At 39.3% G+C, this 21490-nt stretch overlaps 1 protein-coding gene across 1 annotated transcript; it reads left to right on the top strand.

Annotated features, from left to right (window-relative positions):
* The first annotated feature begins 1340 nt into the window (after window positions 1-1340).
* Window positions 1341-19547, top strand: LOC139726790 (short/branched chain specific acyl-CoA dehydrogenase, mitochondrial-like). Its single transcript, XM_071637781.1, has 9 exons — window positions 1341-1400; window positions 3878-4108; window positions 4891-5097; window positions 7782-7952; window positions 8994-9119; window positions 10876-10968; window positions 12965-13054; window positions 14564-14801; window positions 17596-19547. Exons 1-9 carry the CDS (start codon window positions 1368-1370, stop codon window positions 17673-17675), a joined length of 1269 nt encoding a protein of 422 aa, XP_071493882.1. The 5' UTR covers window positions 1341-1367; the 3' UTR covers window positions 17676-19547.
* The last annotated feature ends 1943 nt before the right edge of the window (window positions 19548-21490 follow it).

The raw sequence follows: 21490 nt of genomic DNA on the forward strand, positions 1-21490 counted from the left end.
AATGCTAGTGACGTCACGCAACTAGTCTCGATCAAAGTTGGTATATATTGACTAACGGACCCGAGACTTTTTGGACGTTTAACATCAGGGAGGTGTTATAACATCAACGTTAGTGAATGAATGGGTGAATGAAGTAATCATTAATCTACTATAGTAATTCATCTATCTATTTCACCTTTTATTTCTTTATCAATTTATTCATGTACTTGATTATTCATTTATTTGCCAAATTGAAAGTACTAGCTATTATAGATACCAGAAAAAAAAAACAACAGCACAGGGATACATTGTATAAAACAATTTGAGCATATACTGTAAAAGTGGAAATTTTCGCTCATTTCACACAACCAGAAACTCGCACGAAAATAAAAGCTCACAAATATTTTTGCTTGTCATATATTCCAACAGTTGATGTCTTGATTCCGCAGAATTTAAAACAGGCAACTCTTCTTACCGTGCAGCCGAGCGTGAAAAAATTAGTCATGCGAAAATATCCACTTTTACAGTACCAGCAATATTCAAACATTATTAGCAAATGGGAAATAACAATAGCACAATCACTTATTGAGATAATAGTTTGTTATGATGAGAAAACACACAGAGACTGATTCTAAATTATCAATAGGCCCTAGCTATCATTTACATCACAAATGCAAAGGTTTAAAGATTTGATATAGGCCTATAGAACTGCAGCTTTGCTCACCAATGTACGCCTATCAAACACCCTAAGCACAATATAATTATGTTGTAGCTTTACCAACCAATCTCCAAATGATGGATGTTTACACCCACTTTGTGCTACTAAATTTTATCTAAATATGTTCAAGAATCAAATCACTTTTTTAAAGCTGTTTTTCAAAGCAGAAAGAGTAAGACAGATAGATAATTTGACAAGCATTCATTGTGTAAAATCAATGTCTTATTTTACTCATATGAGGCTTTTACACTATCTAGAATGGCATAATTTCCCATCTTGTCTCAAATTGGATCAGTGGATCTGATATTTATTCAACTTTAGGCCTGTTGTTCTTCAATTTCTCTTTTCATAAAGATTTCACTTATTCACAAAGGACATGGAAATGAGGGAATATAAAAAATGTAATCTTATACTGAATGATTGAAAAACTAGATTTAGGCCTACCGGGAATTTCACACATTGATAAAGACCCTGATGAAATTATATTGTGCTATCTTGAATATGCAATAAAACTTTTATGTACTAGCATGTTGTACCGACGTTTCTTGAAAGCGAAATGACAAAATGGCTATGAAGTAGACTAAAACCGGTTAACCGATGGTGTGATGTACACACTTTCTGTATATTTATCCGATCCAGATAATCTCCACACAGAACAAGCTACGTGATCATGGCCCTAAATCGAGCTCTCCGCAAGAGTTTAGTAAGTTGTTTTTTGATGTTTTGCTGTGAATTGTTATTTACCAACAAACAGGTCATGCTGCTACGTTTTTGATATAGATTTTAAGTTATTAGCGCGATCTGTTTGTATATAAGGAACCTTGAGTGTAAATACTGCACTTTTCAGTACGCGGTGTTTCTCAGTAGATTCTGCACATGTGTGTGTATACGTGGTGTGGCTGCTGTGATCAGTGAATGCTTGCTTTGCCTTCGCAGGGACCGGTTGAGTTACGTAACGTGTGACTGTGTCTCACGTAACATTGAACAAACGTTGATCACGAGACGAGGATTTGCAGCTATGTTTTGGATGGTTTATAATCGTATACTATTAAATTTAGACATAACCAAGACCTAGACTAGTTAGTCTAGATTATAGATGGACTGATTGATGGACTGGGTACTGGAGTGGAAAGATCACTTGACCTGCCTCTTTTACTACAGTTTTAGAAGGCCGGGGGGGGGGGGGGGGGGGGGGGCGGAGTAACCCAATTACCCTTCTTCAGTGCCCTTTAAATTGTTATATGTCAGTAAACAATCACAATCAGAATATGTTCGTTAGAAAATGCAGTTTTGTGGAATTCTCTTTTCAAGTATGGCATTTACAACTAAATTACATACCTGGTACAAGAATGGTCCATAATTAAAGCACAGCCACACCTAGGCCAGTGCCGTGGGGCTTTCTTGCACAGTACTAAAGTTAATATGTATTGAATACTGTAAAAGTGGATATTTTTGTGCGACTAATTTTTCGCATTATCCCGGGTCAGAAGAGTTTCGCGTGTTTCTAATTCCGCGGAATCAAGACATCACGCACAGGAACGTATTGCAAGCAAAAATATTCGCGTGCTTTTATTTTCGCGCTAGTTTCTGGTTGCGCGAAATGTGCGAAAATTTCAACACCGCGAAAATTTCCACTTTTACAGTAGATCAATCTACTCATGAACAGGCCCCACCAAACATGCAGTGTTTACGCATGATTGATACAGCGCGCGGCAGGCCCGATTTCTGCTGCATGAGGTTACCATAGCATTTTTTGTCCTCGTTCTTCTTTTTTTTTCTTTCTTCCTTTAATATGTTGTCGGAAAGACTACCTTAGAATTCAATGTCCCTCCACTAATTTTGCAATAAAAGTACAACTCTACACTACTCTAACCTTGCTTGCTCACGCGTGGATGCATGCACTACCTGACACCTGCAGTGGTGCCTCTTGCACAATTTTGCCATAGCGTATGTTTTCTTTGTGTGATTTCCCCTGATGTAGCCTATGTGTGACATCTAAAATTGTTCAATCCTATCCTATTGTGTGACAGTGATGCCTCGGGTCACCTCTCTCACACTGGAAACACCCGACAAGCTTTTTCTCGTCATGCCTCAAAAACCACCCCCTCGGCCCTCCCCCATTAAACACACACACACACACACTTGGATTTCCAACCACCAAAGATGTCACATTTTGGGACAATCTGTTTTGTTTTTGTAGTTGTTGGTGGTATTTTTGCTTTTTTAAATGAGAACAAGCCAATATTGGTCTACATGTACAAGTTGTATTATATTTAGTATGCACAAGATCACACAATTTACAGCTGAAAAATGCGAAAACTCCTTACTCTCAGAGGCGGAAAACCCAATTTCCAAACCCCTCACTGCAAAACCTCTGACCTCTGACCTCTGACCTTGGTATCTCTTGATTGTTGTCGTCTTTTTCTCCATCAACGCGATGACAGCACATAGATGTAACAAAAAGCTTTTATAATTCAGAACTCTTGAATGGGTTGTCAAGCTTTCCTCAAACTTCACTATATGTGTACAACAAATTTGTATTTCTGCCATCACAGAACCCACATGTACAGTATATTTGAGGTACACATTTATATTTGCTAAATTCATAACTGTGCATGGCCCCAAGACTCAACTGCATTGCTGGTATATAGGTAACACTTCAACAAATCCTGTGTCACCCTATTGTTTGTGCATTTTATTTAACAGAGTATAGAACTTTTGAGTTCTTTATTGTAGAGTGTGCAACAAATTATTTAGTCATTACTGCTAAAGTCTGGAGGCAAGTTCTGTCTGAATTTTGAGGAATTCAGTTTGATTTCACACAGTTATCACATCCATATATGCAATAGCAGACATCTGTAAATAGATGCCAAAGTGCTTTATTCTTATACAGTCATCTTACAGAAGTAACAGTCTTTTGCCTTCTGAGGTTGTTATATTTTATGGTGATGTTACCCAGAAATATAATGCAAAGTAACTACATGTAAAACTTTCACAATGAGTTTATGATGTAGAAACATTCAAAAACAGGGAAATAAGAATGTGAGGTGGTATTACATGGTAGTTTAACGTTACGTGATTGCAATGAAACTTTGTGACTACTGAGGGCATGCTATTTAATTTTCCTTCCAAGTCAATTGTGATGACCTGCACTGTATCATGGTATCCTCCACTCAACAGGCTCTTGGAAATGTCACACGATCCCTGCTGGCATCCCCCGCCCTGCGATGCCAGTCCACGGTCCCCTCCCCAGACCTCTCCTTCCCCGTCACTCACCTGAGCGAGGAGGAGAGCATGATGAAGGAGGCGGCGGCCAAGTTTGCCCGGGAGAGGATCGCGCCCTTCGTCGCCGAGATGGACGCCAAGGGGGAGACACATCCCGAAGTTTTGGAGGGGATGTTTGAGAATGGGGTAAGCGGTACTGTAAAACAAGAAACATTTGCGGCAAATTTAAAGCAGATGGTGATGGTGCAATTTTGTAAATGGAAGCAGATGGCCTTTTGTTTCAGCATGAAACTTACATGAATTGTCAACCATTAAAAAATTACGAGGATACTACAGTAAACATATAAGAGTAGTACAGGGATTTGTTGAACACTCACTGCTGCACTACTGGTCAATATAAAACACAACAAAACTAAATGCATACTACAAAACATATATAGTTGTGTATACAAAAACTTTTATGTGCATTTTACTTTCATGAGTTTTGGCCCTATATGAAAACAATAGCTCCCAGAGCAGGTGTGCTCTGCTAACACTGTGAAGTGTTCAAATACACCAAAGAAGTGCACTAATTTGACCACATACTGTAAAAACTCATGTATACGGCGCACTGTTTTGTGTTGGGAAATATGTTTTTACAATGTCACTCTGCACCACCAAGGTACACTGTATATCAATGTGTTCTGTACTGTACCGGTAGTCCTTCATGTGAAACAGTACGTAGGGTTTCATCCCTAAACAGACTAAATTCTACTTGAACTACAGCTGACATTATAGACATCTCAGGTACTCCTTGAACAATGACAAGAATTATTTTTTTGTATGGAACAATAAACAAACCCTTTGCCCACTTGAAATTATAGTAATGTAAGTGATATGTACGTGAATCAGGTACTCTTGATAGATGGAGTGTATAGATTCAGAAAAGAGACAACAAAGTATGTGTATGGCAATCATCTCTTGCATAGTTCATGGGAATTGAAGTGGAACCCGAGTATGGCGGGCCAGGATCGACGTTCGCCGTTGCCAACATGGTGATCGAGGAGATCTCCAAAGTCGATGCCGGCATCAGCGTGTGCTGCGACATCCATAACACCCTCATCATCACCGCATTGAGGAAATATGGTACCAAGGAGCAGAAGGAGAAATACCTACCCATGGCCATCACGGACAGCGTAAGTAAATCAAATGTTTCATGTGCAGTGATGGAAGTATGAAAAAGCAAAAATAGTAACAGAAACAAACAGAGCATATATCACATTGAGGGAGAAAGGTTTGCAGTAAACACCATGTGTATGCAGTCTCAGCAGGGAATGTTGCTTGGCAGAAGAAGAGCCTAGAAAGAGGAGAGTTGAGGAGGGAAGTGTCATATGGAGAGTATAATGAAAGCAAACAGAGACAAGGGGGGGGGGGGATAGCAGTGAGCTGAAAGTTGATGTTGTACTAGTGGAGACAGGAGAAACTAGTGCGACTTCAACAGGTGCAACTCAACTTCCAGCTCACAGCTTACTTCACCATGCAAACCTTCAAGCAACACATATCACATTGGGTGATTTCAAGTTCGGTGCTAGGGCCAAAAAAAAAAATTGTTGCATTGGCGTAACCCGCCCGACCCTAAAAATTCCGCCGACCCCATGTTTTTTTATTATTTTTTTTTGCTATCGATATCAAATATCTTGTTGATTGCGATCGCGATCGCACAAACCCAGAAGTGGAAACGGCTCTGGGGATATCGGATGTACGAGGGAGAGATCTAGCGCCTCGCATAAGCCTTCCTTGATCAGTACGTCATCTGTTTCCAACACGGACACGTACTCTAACAAGATTTATTCAGTGTATACGTAGCATTCAGACTGCGATGTATTGTGCACAGTTTTGCCATAGGTTTCTTGTCTGGAGAACTTACACGAATCTGTATATGTGGGACTGTAATAGAGATCGCCGTGTGCGATGAAAAGATCGTACATATGGGTCAATTTGCATCTATCTTATCTAAGTCAAAATAGTAAAATATGAAGTGAAAACATTCAGGATAGGGATTTCAATATCTTTAAATTCTGTGAAGGGGTATAATTCCAGTAATATCGGCCTCATAAATGATTTGTAGAATAGATGAACACAGCACATTCGGTGCAGCAGTTGTAACTGTTTACTGAGCTGAGCACGAGTTTTACACGTAAAATGCAGGTAGCAAAAAAAAAAAAAAAAAAAAAAAATCCGCCCGACCGACCCTATTTGAAAATCTCATGTTACGCCAATGCAACAAATTTTTTTTTTTGGCCTAGTGCTAGTGCTAGTGCTATCTCAGCACTAGCGCCGGCGGTAAAACCGAACTTGAAATCACGTAGGTGTTGGGAGTTGACCTCAAAATTATGATGTATTTCCGTTAGTTGGTGCTGGGCTCGGTGTTGAATGTCCTCTGCTGAACCGAGCTCCGCCGTTTGTGTCAGCGATTTACGTGCTTTTTCTCCGTTGACTAACACTAGCCCCTAGGGATTATCATTTTTGTCATTTCAAGTTCGGTGCTGGTGTTAGCGTTGCAGTGCGAGACCCGTATTCACTTCCATAATAGATGTACGTTTTTTGTGCAAAGTCTATGCTTATGCTGTGGTCGCAAATGTAAAGAACACGAACACTCCAGACATGACTATATAAATCTAAGCCTTGGAGCAAAATTAAGATAGTTGTATTTTGTGGGATGGATGAAATTTGTGGCATTTTAATCCGTCTTCCTTACTATGTGTCTTGAACTAAGCAGTTTTGGCTACATCTTTTAATATTTGACTGTAATCACGCACCATCATTTTTTTTCGTCGTGCAATTCCCGCGGAGCTCGCGGTGCTGTGATTCCAACACCTAGTGCTGGTGATTGATAATTTTGATCCGTATCGCCTCGTTAATCTGACCGTCGGTGTTGGGGCTCGATTTAACGCTGTTATTTGGGAGCTAGCACTAGCACTAGCACTAGCACTAGCACTAGCACCGAACTTGAAATCACCCACTGTGTTTGGCTTTGATGGATTTCATGTATGTATGTTGTATATTTGTAGTGGTTATTATTTTTTTTTTTTTAGATTTCACAAGTCTGCTGATATTTGCTCAAAGTAAAACATTATGAGAGTGCTATGTAAAATGTTTCATGGTGGGAATGCTCTTAAACTGAAGGGATGATGCTTTATGTCTCATGCTGTAGTTGTGCTTTTCATTTGCTCTTTAAATCACCCACAAATAAAGAGTCATAGGGTCCAGTTTGTGGACTTGTATGCTCACAAAATATGTGACATACAGTTACCATATGCTAAAGTTAAGTTGAATGATTGTCTCCTGTGCTATACACTCATAAACACAGTATCCAAGACTACTGAAGTTGTGGTTTATCCTGAGCTTTACTTCCACTCACACTAAGCAGCTGTAATCAAAGGTATCAAATGCTCTAGTCTAGAGGAATGAGAATAAGAGAATATATTGGCACTACCAACAAAGCCAATATTCTGTTGTAGAAAAAGAACATCTTGTTCTACAACCTTTACACAAGAGTATTGACGGATGAGATACAGTGTAACAAATTGTTCTACAGTCATTGTTGTTGTTATTGTTGCTGTTGACATTATTCAGAATTTTGCAATCATATATCGGGTGGCGTAATGTTTTCATCCTGAATCTAAAAAAAAATAATCATAATAGAATAGAAAAATAAATTAGAATCATTGCCGAAGAAAGTTTGCTGATTATATGAAAGCTGTTCAAGGTATTTCCACAGCTTGAAAGGAAGGATCATTTCCAGTTTTCTCATCTGTCTGCCAATCCTATCAACGAAAGCTCTAGTTTACATGTGACTTTCAATTTCTCTCTCTCGCAGGTTGGCAGTTTCTGTCTCTCCGAGCCATCCTCTGGAAGCGATGCTTTTGCCATGAAGACCCGGGCGAGGAAAGACGGAGACGACTATGTCATCAGCGGTCAGAAATGCTGGATCTCCAGTGCTACCTTTGCCAAGATCTTTCTAGTATTTGCAAATGCTGACTTTACTCAAGTGAGTGTACATGTACATTTCTTGGAGGATTCTTGGTTTAATGATCTTCAGACAAGGAAGACATGAATGCTAAAAGGTTGTTAATGACCAAGAGAGTTTGTGAAGGTAATGTCCCTGTTGGTCATGGAGACAGTTTGATCATACACAAGGACTCTTCAACCATATTTAGCTGGCCCCTTGTGAGTGTTATGATAGGTCATCAGTCACGCAATGATTTTTCATACTGGCAGCTTCTTGTTTGATATGTTATCACATTGATTGTAGTTTTTAGGGGACATCTTCCACCATTAAAGCTGTATCATATATTTCAGTCTGTGGTGATTGAGTGAAACTAACAATGAGATACTTGAGGGGTTTTTTTCAGGAAATCTAAACCAATTCACAAAGTGTCTCTTTCTGTTTTGCAAAGTCTTATGAGCAGTTGAAGCTATGGATTTAGACATACAGTGTATTATGATGAATCATTATATCATATTAATGGAAATTTGCTTGCCAAATCAGGCTTTGATGTGAATAGATTCCAATGGCAGGCAAACGAAATCACTTCAATTATTTTGTAAGAAAATTATCTTAGTCATTGAGAGATAGCAAATATGACAGAAAATAAGATAGAAGCCAACAGTTTTCTTTTGAATCCAGTAAAATTGTTCAAGCAAAGATGTGTGATCGAGAAGCCTTTCATTTACTTTCTTTTCCAAAAGTAAAAAAAAAAAAAAGAGAAAAAAAAAGAATAATAATGTTTCAAATGCTAGCAGACTTTTGTTACAAATTAGAATATTTCTGAATAATTACAAAGATTTTTATGGCCATTGTTCATATGACGTTAATTTCAGATGTTGTTTTCTTTTTGTACAATTAAGAAGAATCCACGTTGCTGTTCCTATTGATATTCAATGGTAAAGATAACCATGTACATCTTAATTCTTTATGTACTTTGGGTGCTGATTGTCACAGAAAACCCCAGAGGATTGTAAATTTTGTCCAGAGTCTGTGGCACAGAATGGGTTAAAGACAAAACATATCCTTCTTCACCTCACGCAGGGATACCGAGGGATCACAGCATTCCTGGTTGACCGGGACACCAAAGGTCTGGTGATCGGCAAACCAGAGAACAAGCTTGGTATCAGAGCATCACCAACCTGTCCCGTCTACTTCGAAGATGTCAGGGTGAGGTTCCATTACCCTGCTCGGGGCTGATATTTTGTCTTCCACAGCAAGAGAAGTTGATAATCATAATAATATTTAATTTGCATGATATAACAATCTAGAAGACTCTCTATGCACTTTACTAAACTTCCTAAGCTTAAAAAAATATGTGCAAAGTGCTTGGGGTCTTTCTCATCTCCAAGTTTTTCTGGCAACCTATTCCACAAAATAGTGTTGCAGTGCAAGAGAATAATCTCCATGTGAACCAATGGGTGAGGCTGGTACAGTAGGTGAGCATCTAATAGAAGAGCGGAGATTGCTTGTAGGTACATGTATGTATGGAGTATGTAGGAAGGGGATTTATTGAGTATAACCTTATAACATAGTGGAAGAATGTTTTATAAACATTGCCTTTGCTTGACCCAAGCAAACAAACATACACAATGCCTCCATCATGGTATGGCATGATGCAAGTGTGTGTACAGTCCTTAGTCCCTCACAGTCTTAGACCCCATTTACAGTGCGGGGCTGGGCCGAGCCGCGGCCGAGCCCAGCCTCAATTGCGAGGCCGGGCCCGGCAATTTTGTCCGTTTACACTGCCGGGCTCGGCCGCGCTTTTAATTCAAACCTTTCGATATTTTGTCATTGTGGCACTCTGCTTGTAAACAAACGCAGTTTGGTATAGTCTGGTTTTCAGACCCTTTACCAACTGGATTCCGTGGCAACGAATACTAGTTTACGACGTTGAAGGGGTTAATATCCTGAATAGCGAAATAGTACGGGCACAGGGTTGGGAAGCCAGACTAAAATTGGCCGCGCATTTGGCCCAGTTTGTGTTTACACCAAGAGAAGGCTGGGCTCGGCTGTGGCTCGGCTGTGGCTCGGCTGCGGCTCGGCTGCGGCCGAGACCACCTCCAGAGCGTGGCCAAATGCGAGGCCAATTTTGGCCTCGCATTTGGCCTTTTGTGCGTTTACACTGAAATGAAGGTGGGCTCGGGCACGGCTTGGCCGCGGCCGAGCCTCGCACTGTAAACGGGGTCTTAATGTTCTGCTACTAGTTTGTACCGTAGACCAGCAGCTGTAGTCAACCAGTGTGTCCACTGGTTCCACTAATTATTTCCAGTTCCAGTCTCTGTTAAAGGCTGCTGTCGATGTTGACTCTGATCTGACACTTGCACAGATTGATTACACAGTAGTTCTAATTTATCCTTCCTCCTACCAAAAGCTTCTTCAGACTTTCACAATGCAGCATGATGCTGTGCCCCACTGCTGTTATTCTGATAGGTGCCTTTCCCCATCATTTGAGGTAAACATGGCACAACTTTTGGAGGTTGTACTGCCCCTTTTCCTTGAATGCATTTCTTCTATCGTCAATAAGCACATCTGCTGGCGTGTGGTCTCTACAGATCAACACAAGTGTCATAAATTTGTGGTTATCCTATTTAATAGTGTCCTCTGTACCATATAGGCCTTGACCCGGGATGGTTGCACTTGTATACCTTTAGGATTCATCTGACCAAGTTGGTGTTTCATGTGTTTGTTTGATTGTTGTTGTTGTTGTTGTTGTTGTTGTTGTTGTTGTTTTTGTGAGGGGGGCTTTTTGTAATGTGGGGGGGGGGGGGGGGGGGGGTCTACAAAATGCATGGGCATATGTAGGCTGTTGTATCCCTGTGTATTCATGCGTGTTTGAGTGAAAGTAACGCAAACAAAATGAGGATTCATCCTCTTTACAAGATAGTGGCCAACAGTTCGGTTTCTCTTTGTGTTTATATACTAGGTACCAGCCAGCAATGTTCTTGGTGAAGTCGGCAAAGGCTACAAGATATCCATAGAGCTGTTAAACGAGGGAAGGATTGGTATAGGAGCCCAGGTACGTATGAATTACTTCGTGGCGTGTCATATTTATCCCAACTCTCCTCAGTCTGTCTTCCATGATATCACTTCATCTAAACAGAAGAGCAGAAAAATTTCTGAACTCCCCAGGGGTCCCATCATCTAAGGGTCTGCAAAGATGGGCTTATGCAAGCTAGAATGTATCGAAATATCAATGTAATATATCAAATGTAGGAGTGTTGTTGCTACAAACCCAAGCTCCAACCACTACAGACATGAGGGAAAACTCCTTCATTGTATTCTCAGAATTTGTCCAACCCGACTGGTCATCACATCCTGTGGTCAGTCCACACACCCTACCTCCCTAGGAGCCTAACCTCTCCCATAAACATTTCTGGATAACTTGTCTCCCCATTGTCTACCAGTGCTAAGTTTCTCCCCCATCATCCCCATCATGTAAAATGTGAGTCACTGGTGTCAGTGACCCATGGATTGACGGTGGTCATTATTAACCTACACCTTTGTTTTATTATAATCTGAATCCCTCTATTTTGAATATTTGAATATTGTAGATTAAGCCCCTCCTTCGAGTATAGATGGATACTATAAAAGTGACCATGTGCTTTTGGAAAGGAGTTCTCTCTTTCACCCTCTTCGGGTAAAGACACAAGCATTGGTCTCCCTTGCCATCCCTCTTTAGGGGCGATATATGGCCGTTTGATGGGGAGTACCTATTAATATATCATATCTCTGTTAAGCGTTATATACTACTGTGATTCAATAAAGAGCCCAGGATTGCATATTTTATATGAACTGGTCTCTTGGTCTCTTCTGTGTGCTGTCGAGAAACGTTACCAATGTAACACCGCCAATACGCCATCGAACATCAACTACAAAATAAAGGTGTTACATCAACATTAATTTATTAGTTGAAAAATGATCAAAGAAAATGGTAAATATCAGCAATTGAGACTTTCTAGAAAGGAAGTTTATGTTAAGGTGCACTGCTGTTGTAGAATTCTTTAAAGGGTTCTGACTTTACTCCACAATGGGTTTTGTCCATTTTTAAGAGCAAATTTGTTTTTTACTTGGTTTGAATTAACAGTATAGTATTTCATTTGCACATGACTGTATTTTTTCCATTCAATGGCATATTGTTACCCTTTAAACCACAAAATGTACAAATGTGAACTTAAAGGACAAGTCCATCTTCATATACATGTGGATTGAGTGAATGCAGCAATATTTGTAGAACACATCAGTGAAAGTTTGAGGAAAATCGGACAATCCGTTCAAAGGTTATGAATTTTTAAAGTACAATTGTATCTGCACAGTTACTGCTGGATGAGAAGACTACTAGAGTGTATGATGTCACATGCGTACAACGTTATAAGGAAAATATAAAGAGAATTTCACAAAATGTTACTTTTTGAAAAAAGTGCACATTTCCTCAACTCGTCACTGACGTATGTTATGGGTAATATTATTCTTATTGCCTTCTGAAAGAGGGAAGTCAAGTGTTCTTTTATTATGCGAGAAAAGTGAAAATATCTTGAATTTTCCTTATACTTTCTTTATATAGTTGTACACATGTGATATCACAAGCTGTAGTAGTCTTATCATCCAGCAGTGACTGAGCAGAAACCTCAAAAATTCATAACTTTTGAACGGGTTGTCGATTTTTCACCAAACTATCACTGATGTGTTCTACTAATATTGCTGCATTCACTCAATCCACATGTCTATGAAGGTGAACTTGTCCTTTAACTGGAACCCTGCCACTGTTGTAGACATGCAATAGGAGTTGATGTTGAAGTTGTGTGAATGCCTATCCCTTAATTAGACTTATTGAACGTATTGTGTGAATGTGTGTGCGTGTGCATGTGTGTGTTTGCCTTTGTTTGTGTTATGTACAAGTATATGTCTGTATGTGTCTGCATGTGTGTGTGTTCTATTCCTTGCTGTACATCCATTTGCCATGTTTGGTAATTCAATGCAAGGTATCTGTTTTGTCTCATTAACTCGTACGACAGATGATTGGACTGGCCCAGGGCTGTATGGATGCTACGGTCCCATACGTGATGGAGAGGGAACAGTTTGGACAGAAACTTTGGGACTTTCAGGTAAATTTCAGACAAAGATCCATGTAAATGCAGAAAAAACAACAACAACTGTAAGTCACCCGAGTAGTGCATTTTATTTCTAAGGTCTGCAATGAAAATTTGACAGGACTGATGTATGACAATTCTTTTTTTTAATGTCTGCGTTTGCGTTATCTCGCTATCCCCTGTCTGTCTGAAGTGTACTCTTACCTGTAGCAAAGTACTGTGCAGTGTGTGAACACAATGGACAAAACGTGGAGGGAAGGGATTCCTGACATGCTCTACAAAGATCTTTTACTCTTTGACCACTGAAGCAAATTGGATGGGGTTTTCTGCAAGATGTGGGTAATAAGTTGCAGTATCATACCCTGAAATTGTATTTGGATTGATTCACTATTTCCAAAATAATGATTGCGGAGAGTCCCATTGTAATTCTTTTTTTTTTTTGGGGGGGGGGGGGGGGGGGGATCGGAGCGGCATACCATATATTCCATATTTTTCCTTGGATGTTTATTTTCATGAATTTCACAAGTCAAATGCTATTTGCTCATTTTAACACACAAGAAAATAGTATTTCCAGACACGAATGGGACATGCATGCTTACATTTCTTCAGTTTTTCTTTTGTTCAGATGCAATTATGCCACAGACTCAAATCCTAATATTCCTGAATGATCATTATTTATAAGTTATTCAGCCAGGAAAAACATTATATTTCACACATTTGCAGCAGAAGAATTGAATTTTTGCCAGTTTTTGTACCTGATCAGTGGAAAATTATGAGGTGATGACATTATCAGTTCACTTTATTTCAGTATTTGTATCGACTGTTCAAGAACTGTTTTGTGAAAATTACAAAACTTCACAATTTTGTAACTTCCCTCGTTTTTATCCAAGTCTGATCAAATTTTCACAGTTATGTGAATAAACTTTAACTTTTTTTTTAAACTAACTTTTATCTGGTCCAGAATTCTCCTTTAAAGCAGGGTGAAATTACACTTTGAAGTTTAGGTTATATTGATGGGTTATTTTTGCAGGTTTTATGAAATAGACATAATTATTCAGTTTCTCTCTCTTTCTATTTTTCCTCTCTTTTTTTTTGGGGGGGGGGGGAGAGGAGGATGGGGTAGGAGTAGATATTTTACCCTTTTCTTTACCAAAATATGATACCATTCCCCATACCTTTAGAAAATATCATGATGTAAAATCCCATTGTGTTCATTCCCCATCAATGGGCTTACATGTAGAAAATATCATTATGCTGTATTCCATTATGAGAACAAGGAAACGTTAAATGTATTTTAATCTATAGACGTTTCTTTCAGGTGGTCTGAGTAATGAGCAGTTCCTCCTTTTTTGTTGCTTCTGTGGATCTTAGGTTTTATAACCTGAGTCTGAACCAACATGCATTTACTAGTTGTTGCAAGGTTGGACCAGGTCAAACAAGCTTTCTAGTTGTCAAGGAAGTCTTTGGTTCTCAGGGTTTACATGAAATTTGAATGCATCCCCAAAATTCCTTCAACCTCCTCAGAGCATGCAGCACCAGGTAGCGCATGTGGCCACACAGATCGAGGCAGCGCGCACCATGATCTACAACGCCATCCGGCTACGCGAGGCCGGGCTGCCCTTCATCAAGGAGGCGGCCATGTGTAAGCTCTTCGCCGCCGAGACGGCCGCCCTGACCACCACCAAGTGCATGGAGTGGATGGGAGGTGTGGGCTTCACCAAGGATTACCCTGTGGAGAAGTACTACCGAGACTGCAAAATTGGTAAGCATTCCTCAGCTGATTTTTATCTATTTCTTTATTACCGCCACCAAGGGAGGAGGATATGTTTTAATCAGCGTTTGTTCGTTTGTTTGTTTGTTTGTTTATATGAGTGCAAAATAACTCAAAAAGTTGTTAACCGATTTGGATGACACTTACAGGAAAGGTTGAGAATCACACAAGGAACAGATGATTAAATTTTGGTAGTGATCCGTGAATTTTTATAGATTTTTGAAGGATTTTTTTATCTTTTAGCGTATAAGGTCAATGAACTCAGGAGTTCTACCTGTGCGTACTGGAGGTTTACATACGTGCACTAAAGCGTGTGCTCTCATGACGTAAACAAAAGGCTACTATATTGGGAAATTCCATGCATGTTTTTGTGGAAATGAGTTGCTAGTTTGGCGGAGGTCTGCACTCTCCGAGTGCTTTACTAGTTTAGTATTTTATCAAGATGTTTCATGATTGTTTTGAGTCTATCAGTAAACCATTTCTTTAGCTAACTGCTCAAGTGGGTTCATGTGCAGTATGTTTTCCCCTGTCATATGTCTCAACTCATCCAGATGCTGAATTTGTGTTTGTTTTTGTTTTTGCCTTTTGTTAGTTTCTTCTTCTTTGTGACAGTGCATTGGTATAGTTTAAGCAAAGTTGGAACAAACTATTATAAGTGGAAAGGATTCAAAATTCATTACATGAAAGAGTGGTTCTGCCACAAACACATAATAACTAATTATTAAATTGTTTCATTATTATGCACAATTATCATGCAAAATATACTGTCTTAGGATTGAGACATGATGATGCAAATGTGGTGTAGTATACAAATGCTTGTACAAATTAAGAACAATTTTTTTTTTTGAGATGTAGTAGAATGAGCCAATTTAATTGCAGAAAGCGGGTCAATTATTTTTCTTTTTAAACCTGTAAATGTCAGGATTGAGAGTTGTTTGAGAAAGGGCAGCCGCGGAATTTGGAATACTGTGAAGAATTATAACGATGAAATATTAACCAATTCCAAACAATGTTAGTTTTGTGTCTACTGTCAAAGCTGTATGAACACAATGCAGTGTCAAATCATCATATTATCCATGTTTTGATGTAGCATGCATGAATATTTAAAGTAATCTCTTTAAACTGATGAAAATTAACTTTAGAAATTATGTTCCATTGTGAAAACAAGCTTGAGTATCCTGAATGTGAAAACGATAAATATTTAGATTAATGAGACTGAAACTCCGGAAATAAAAGCTGGAAAAAGCAACACTTATGAAGAGCCAGGCTATTCACCTAAACCATTCAGACTCGTCCAAAGACACAGTGTGCACATACCTGCCAATCAATTAGAGACCCAATGCTATATCTTAGCCATTGGATGTTAAGGTACACTACCGTAGTCATGCTACATTTTCACACTGGAGGCTGTGGTTCGTAGACTAATCTTCACATGGATTTGTGGCGTTTGAGCCTTTTTTTTTTTTTTTTTAAACCACAAGCATGTGCCAATATGCATCCCCTCTTTTCACACTGCAACACCAGTGCATTAAACTCCCATTTAGGCCCCGGTAAGAAAAGGCCTTCATTTCCTCTCGTTAGAACAAATGTAATTAAGAAGGTTGCCGCGTAAAATGCCAGAGGTGATGTCTCTAATTCATTAAGTGCTCTACAGACGCACCATTTGCAGCTGTTTGGCACATGCACGTTCATGCCCTGACACGCCCTGGCCTTGATTTGAAGCTAGAGGAGCTATGTTGTGGGATGGTATTTGACATTAACCCTGTGGTTGCCAGTCTTGTACATACATCATTATGATCCTGATGGTGTGTGAGAGTGGGTAACACGACATTTGCTCCTGTGACAATTGCTCCGGTGTTATTTTCTCCAAGGATTTTAATGTAAGGGTGGGGGTTGTGATGGGTTTTTAGGTTTAGTTTGATGTGAGGATTAGGATTAGGATTAGGGTTACGGTTATGTTTATGGGTTGAGTCTATGTTTGGCTTAGTGTGCAGAATTTTCATGGGAGCGATTGTCGCAGGAGCACATGTCATGGAACTGAGAGAATACTACTCGATTCTCATCGTGACTCGGCTTGTAGAGAGTTAACGAAAGAAGAAGAAAAAATAGATACCATGTGAATTGATATACAGGCTCATAACTTCTACACTGAGCAGCAGCTTCCACAGGTTTTCCTTTTTGTTTGAATTCCTTTCGATTGGTTATGAGAATTTGATGAGAAAATGAATAATGTATGAGAGGAGTTCCACATTGTGATAAGCGCACATACAGTACCCAAGTTCCTATTTATAAATTGAATCAGCATAATGTATGCCGATCGAGTGGGCAGCTATGGGCCTGTCTGTGAATTTAATTAATTTATTCACCTGTAGCTTTCTATCTATCCTAATTGCAAATGGAAGAGGGTTCTCCAGCTACTCCAATTTTCTTTAGCCACAATGAAGACCAACTTCGATATTTGGTCAGTGATAATGCCACTAACTCTGAAAGAAGGTATTGACATTAACCCGTTGAGGACGAGCTGATTTTGCTACAACACGCATTTCCCATAGACACTTGCCCAAGTGTACTCAGGACTCATCCTCAATGGGTTAAGATGGTCATTTTGATGAATGGATCATCTCAATCTTTCAGTGCTGTTGTGCCAACCTGTAGTGAAAAGCTGAATCAAACTTAAATGTGATATTGATATGTGAGAGATAGTTTGGTTTTATTTCCATATTCAGTAAATATTACGCTTACCCTCTGTTGCAACTCTCTTTTCTGCTGTCATTTTGCCACACAGGCTCAATTTACGAGGGAACCAACAACATCCAACTGTCGACGATAGCGAAGAAGATCAGGGAGGAATACTTGAAGCGATGAGGGTCCAGCCCATCTAACCAAGACTCCAGCATTTGTCTTCATAAGTGCGCAGGCGCCACGCCCACCAAGACATCGACCTCATGGCCCTAAATCTTCAATTTCCCTGTCTTGCAGTAACTCTCTTTGTAGAGTTCCATAGTGTAATGTTGTAGCCATTCATCGCCATGGAAAGTGGTTCTAAATGGCCTCACCTGGCCCGGTCTGTGAACACTATTGTTGCTATAAACCATACTCGCATCTGGTTCCAACCCAAGCTATAACAAAAGACTGTGACATCATCACTTTGGTACTCAATAGGTATTATGAACGTGGGAATAAAGAAGACTTTGGGTTTTATTTTGTCCTAAAATTGAACAAAAAAAAAAAAAAAAAAAAACGTATTTGTATGTCCATTAAGTTTATTTGGAGTGGTCAGGGTGAAAGGAATGTCTGTGATGGGCATTCTGATTCTTATCCTTTCCTTTTGATTATGTTATGTAGCCAAGGGATAATGTGCTTTCACAATATATTGTTAGGTGCATATAGATCTAGAGTGTACCCTGCACTTTGTAAAGCTGGTGGGTTCAGGCTTTATGATATTAGGTTGTGGTCTGGTGACCGTATGTGAATTGATACTATATGTTGGAATTTTTGAAAAGATGGCTGAAGGTGAATTTGCAACATGAAGAGCATTGTCTTGATGACCAACAAAAATGTCAGTGAAATTAGATGGGAATCCCATAGATTGACTGTCTGTCTGAATGTCGGACAAGTTGTCTCAAATGTGGGAGACTTGATATTGCAATCTTCTTTCTGTGACATCACTTGCATAGAAATCTCTATTTGTTCATGAATATAATTACCCAAACTTGGTTGGGGGTGTCCTCGTTTTATGGTTTGGTACAAAGGAGTGGAGATCCTCTCTCTATGTGTCTATCTGACATAACATTCTGGGAGGGGCTCAAGATTGCATTGGTGTTTGTTTTTTCTTCTGCTACAAAAAAAAAAAAAAAAAACTCCCCACATTAATCTTGTGTATTGAAATGTCTAGCTTTTTGCAATTAATTACAAGTAATTGGTTACAGGACGTTGAACCTGGGCCGTGCAGGAAGTGTGTTTCTGTTTCTGTTTCTGCCAGATATTTCAAATAAGTTTCTAGTAGACTCGGCCATCAGGTCTTTGCACAGAAAGAAATTGCCCCTACGTCACTGCCGGTGACTTCAGTAGGTTGCAACTTTATTATTCATACCTTGTCTGTCTCAAAGAAAGTGCAGACGTCAGTGCTGTGGTGCAGTACATGAATTTGAATACAACTCAGTTTCTTCTTGAAAACTTGATAAAAGGAATGTTCAAGTGACTGAAAGTATTGTCCATGTGCAAAAGCTACTGGTAGTGGGCTCACTTTTCAATGGAATGCTAATAAGATAAACCCAGATGGTAGAACCATATCATTGTCTTCAACCCATCACCGATGCAACTCTCCTTCTGAGAGCTACATGCTAGTCTCCACCACACCCTTTTGCCTTTCCCTTTCCTGCCATACAGTGGCTGTTTTTAAATATCCTGTTAGACTTGATCCCAGGAGTCTTGTGGGTTTTTTTTTCTTCGAATTTGACCCATTTGATGGGGGAACAGGGCGTACCTGCAACTCGGCGTCACATTACAGATCCAGGGATGGGTCGGGGGCTATCGTTGCCCGGTGGTCACGACTGGCAGATCGATTACCTTCTTCAGGAGAAAGTGTAGTGGATAAACACGGCAAAATTCTACATGTCCTATGTCCTGGATACAATGCCTGTTGTTCATTCTTTGGTTTGCAGGGGCACTCAAAAACATGTCTGAATGATGTAGATGAGAGGCTGACAATCTTGTGTTCATTTTCAGTAATTATTTTTAAGCCATTTTGGTGTTAGTTCAGTTCAGTGAACAGAATATCTGATCAACTTGCTCCACTTTTAACTTGTCACAAGGCAATCATATCTTTAGACAATGACACTACTAAGCCTTGACATGTATTCATTGAACTGAATTTAACTTATTTCCATATGCTGTGTCATGCAGTTTACCACTTGATGATATTGCTATCATGACAGCCATGCAAATGCATGAGTGTTTGAAGAGGAGTGTTAAGTAAATAGGAATAGTGTGGAACACAAATCAGAAATCTTTTTTACCCAAACTTGTCAATTGGACACCTCACTGCAGTGGGAAATTCAGTATGAAGAAATTCGATGTTACAATTAATATGGCATAAATAGCTGTTTTATGTAGTCCCAAGTGTACAAATTTCTGTTGTTTTTTTGCAGTATGAATATAAGATGAAACTGATGAGAATCCAGAAGAGGATTCATGCTTTTAAGGCAAATAGCTATTTCTTATAATTCTGAGGAATCATGTGAATAATGTACAGTACCCTTTATTCCCTTGGAACCACAGGACTTCCTGATAAGTATTAGTAGATTTCCCCTGTGATATCCACATGGACACCAACTTTTCTCTCCACATGAGTTTCCGGGGGAGGGGGGGGGGGGGGGGTTCATTAAGCTGTTTTTAAATTTACGAGCGACTTAAGATCGACTGGTGATCAGTTCTTGTGCTGAATTATTGAAATTCTGATAAGTGTAGCATGTCAGAACTGATCACCAGTCGTTCGTAAGTCGTTCATAACTTTAAGAACAGCTTTATGAAACACCCCCCCCCCCCCCAGGTTTCATTCATCTATGAGCCAATGGATGTAGAGCAATTTCTCAATGTTAGCAATAATTCTTTTTTTTTTTAATTCTTTAATTGCATAGAAGCTGGACTAATTTGAGAAGACATTTGATATCATACACTTGTATTTATGTGTCTGATGATGTGTGCTGGACATTTTAATTCATGTTTTGTGCTCCATGAAAGGGAATTTGATGCCTAGACTTGTTCAGTATGTGTTCTGTGAGAACAGTAAAGTTTTGTAGTGATGCATTATATATTATATTTTATCTCAGTATCGCTGTACTCTTCCTGGCATCAACTGTGTGTTGTGAACATTTGGCTGTGATGTACCGATGCATGCTAAGCGACGTTCGAAAGTTTACTTTATTGTGGGTGCCATTTTAATGTAAATAAGATTAATATTCTGTATTTTTGTGGGATATGAAACTGCTCCTTCTATCCATATATTTCTTCTTGATGTGCAGCACTGATGGATTTGTGAATTGTGAACATTGACAAGTGGATTGATTTGTCAATATACATATACATACATATTTCGCAATTTCTCACAGATTATTCTGTTTTTCTTTGCAAAGTTTGAAGGCATTTACTGTGAAACCAGAAATATTGGTGGCATGACAGGCCTTTTTTCCAGCATGAAATTTGAAAGAAACAGCATGAAATTTTCACAAATTTGAAAAAGACCATGAAAAATTGAGTACAATTGTATATTACATGTACTACAGGGGAAACTCGGTATAACGAACACTGCTACAACGAGATATCGGTTATAACGAGGAAATATTCCCGGTACCAAATTTCCTTCCACACAAGTCTATGTAAAATGCTACTCTTATAGCGAGATCGGCTATAACGAAATAACTGCTATAACGAGATAAATTTTGTGACTTCCAAACAAAGAAAAACATAGTCAATCAAACCTGCTATAGCGAGGTAAAGCAAAATGCCTTCGGTAAAGCTTTACTTCGCCTGTGCTATCATCTTCCGAGATTGTAAAGCTTGATGCGCCAAAAACTGTCTTGTACACACATAATCATTTTCTTCAATGCACTCCAGCTAGCACTGCATGTTGTACGTGTAAGTGTGTGTGTGTGCGAACACTGATACATGCAGAAAATGTG

The sequence above is a fragment of the Diadema antillarum genome, unplaced genomic scaffold (assembly GCF_040938485.1).
Source record: "Diadema antillarum isolate AM-2024a unplaced genomic scaffold, OU_Dant_1.0 seq00000098_RagTag, whole genome shotgun sequence".
NCBI classification, from domain to species: Eukaryota; Metazoa; Echinodermata; class Echinoidea; order Diadematoida; family Diadematidae; genus Diadema; species Diadema antillarum.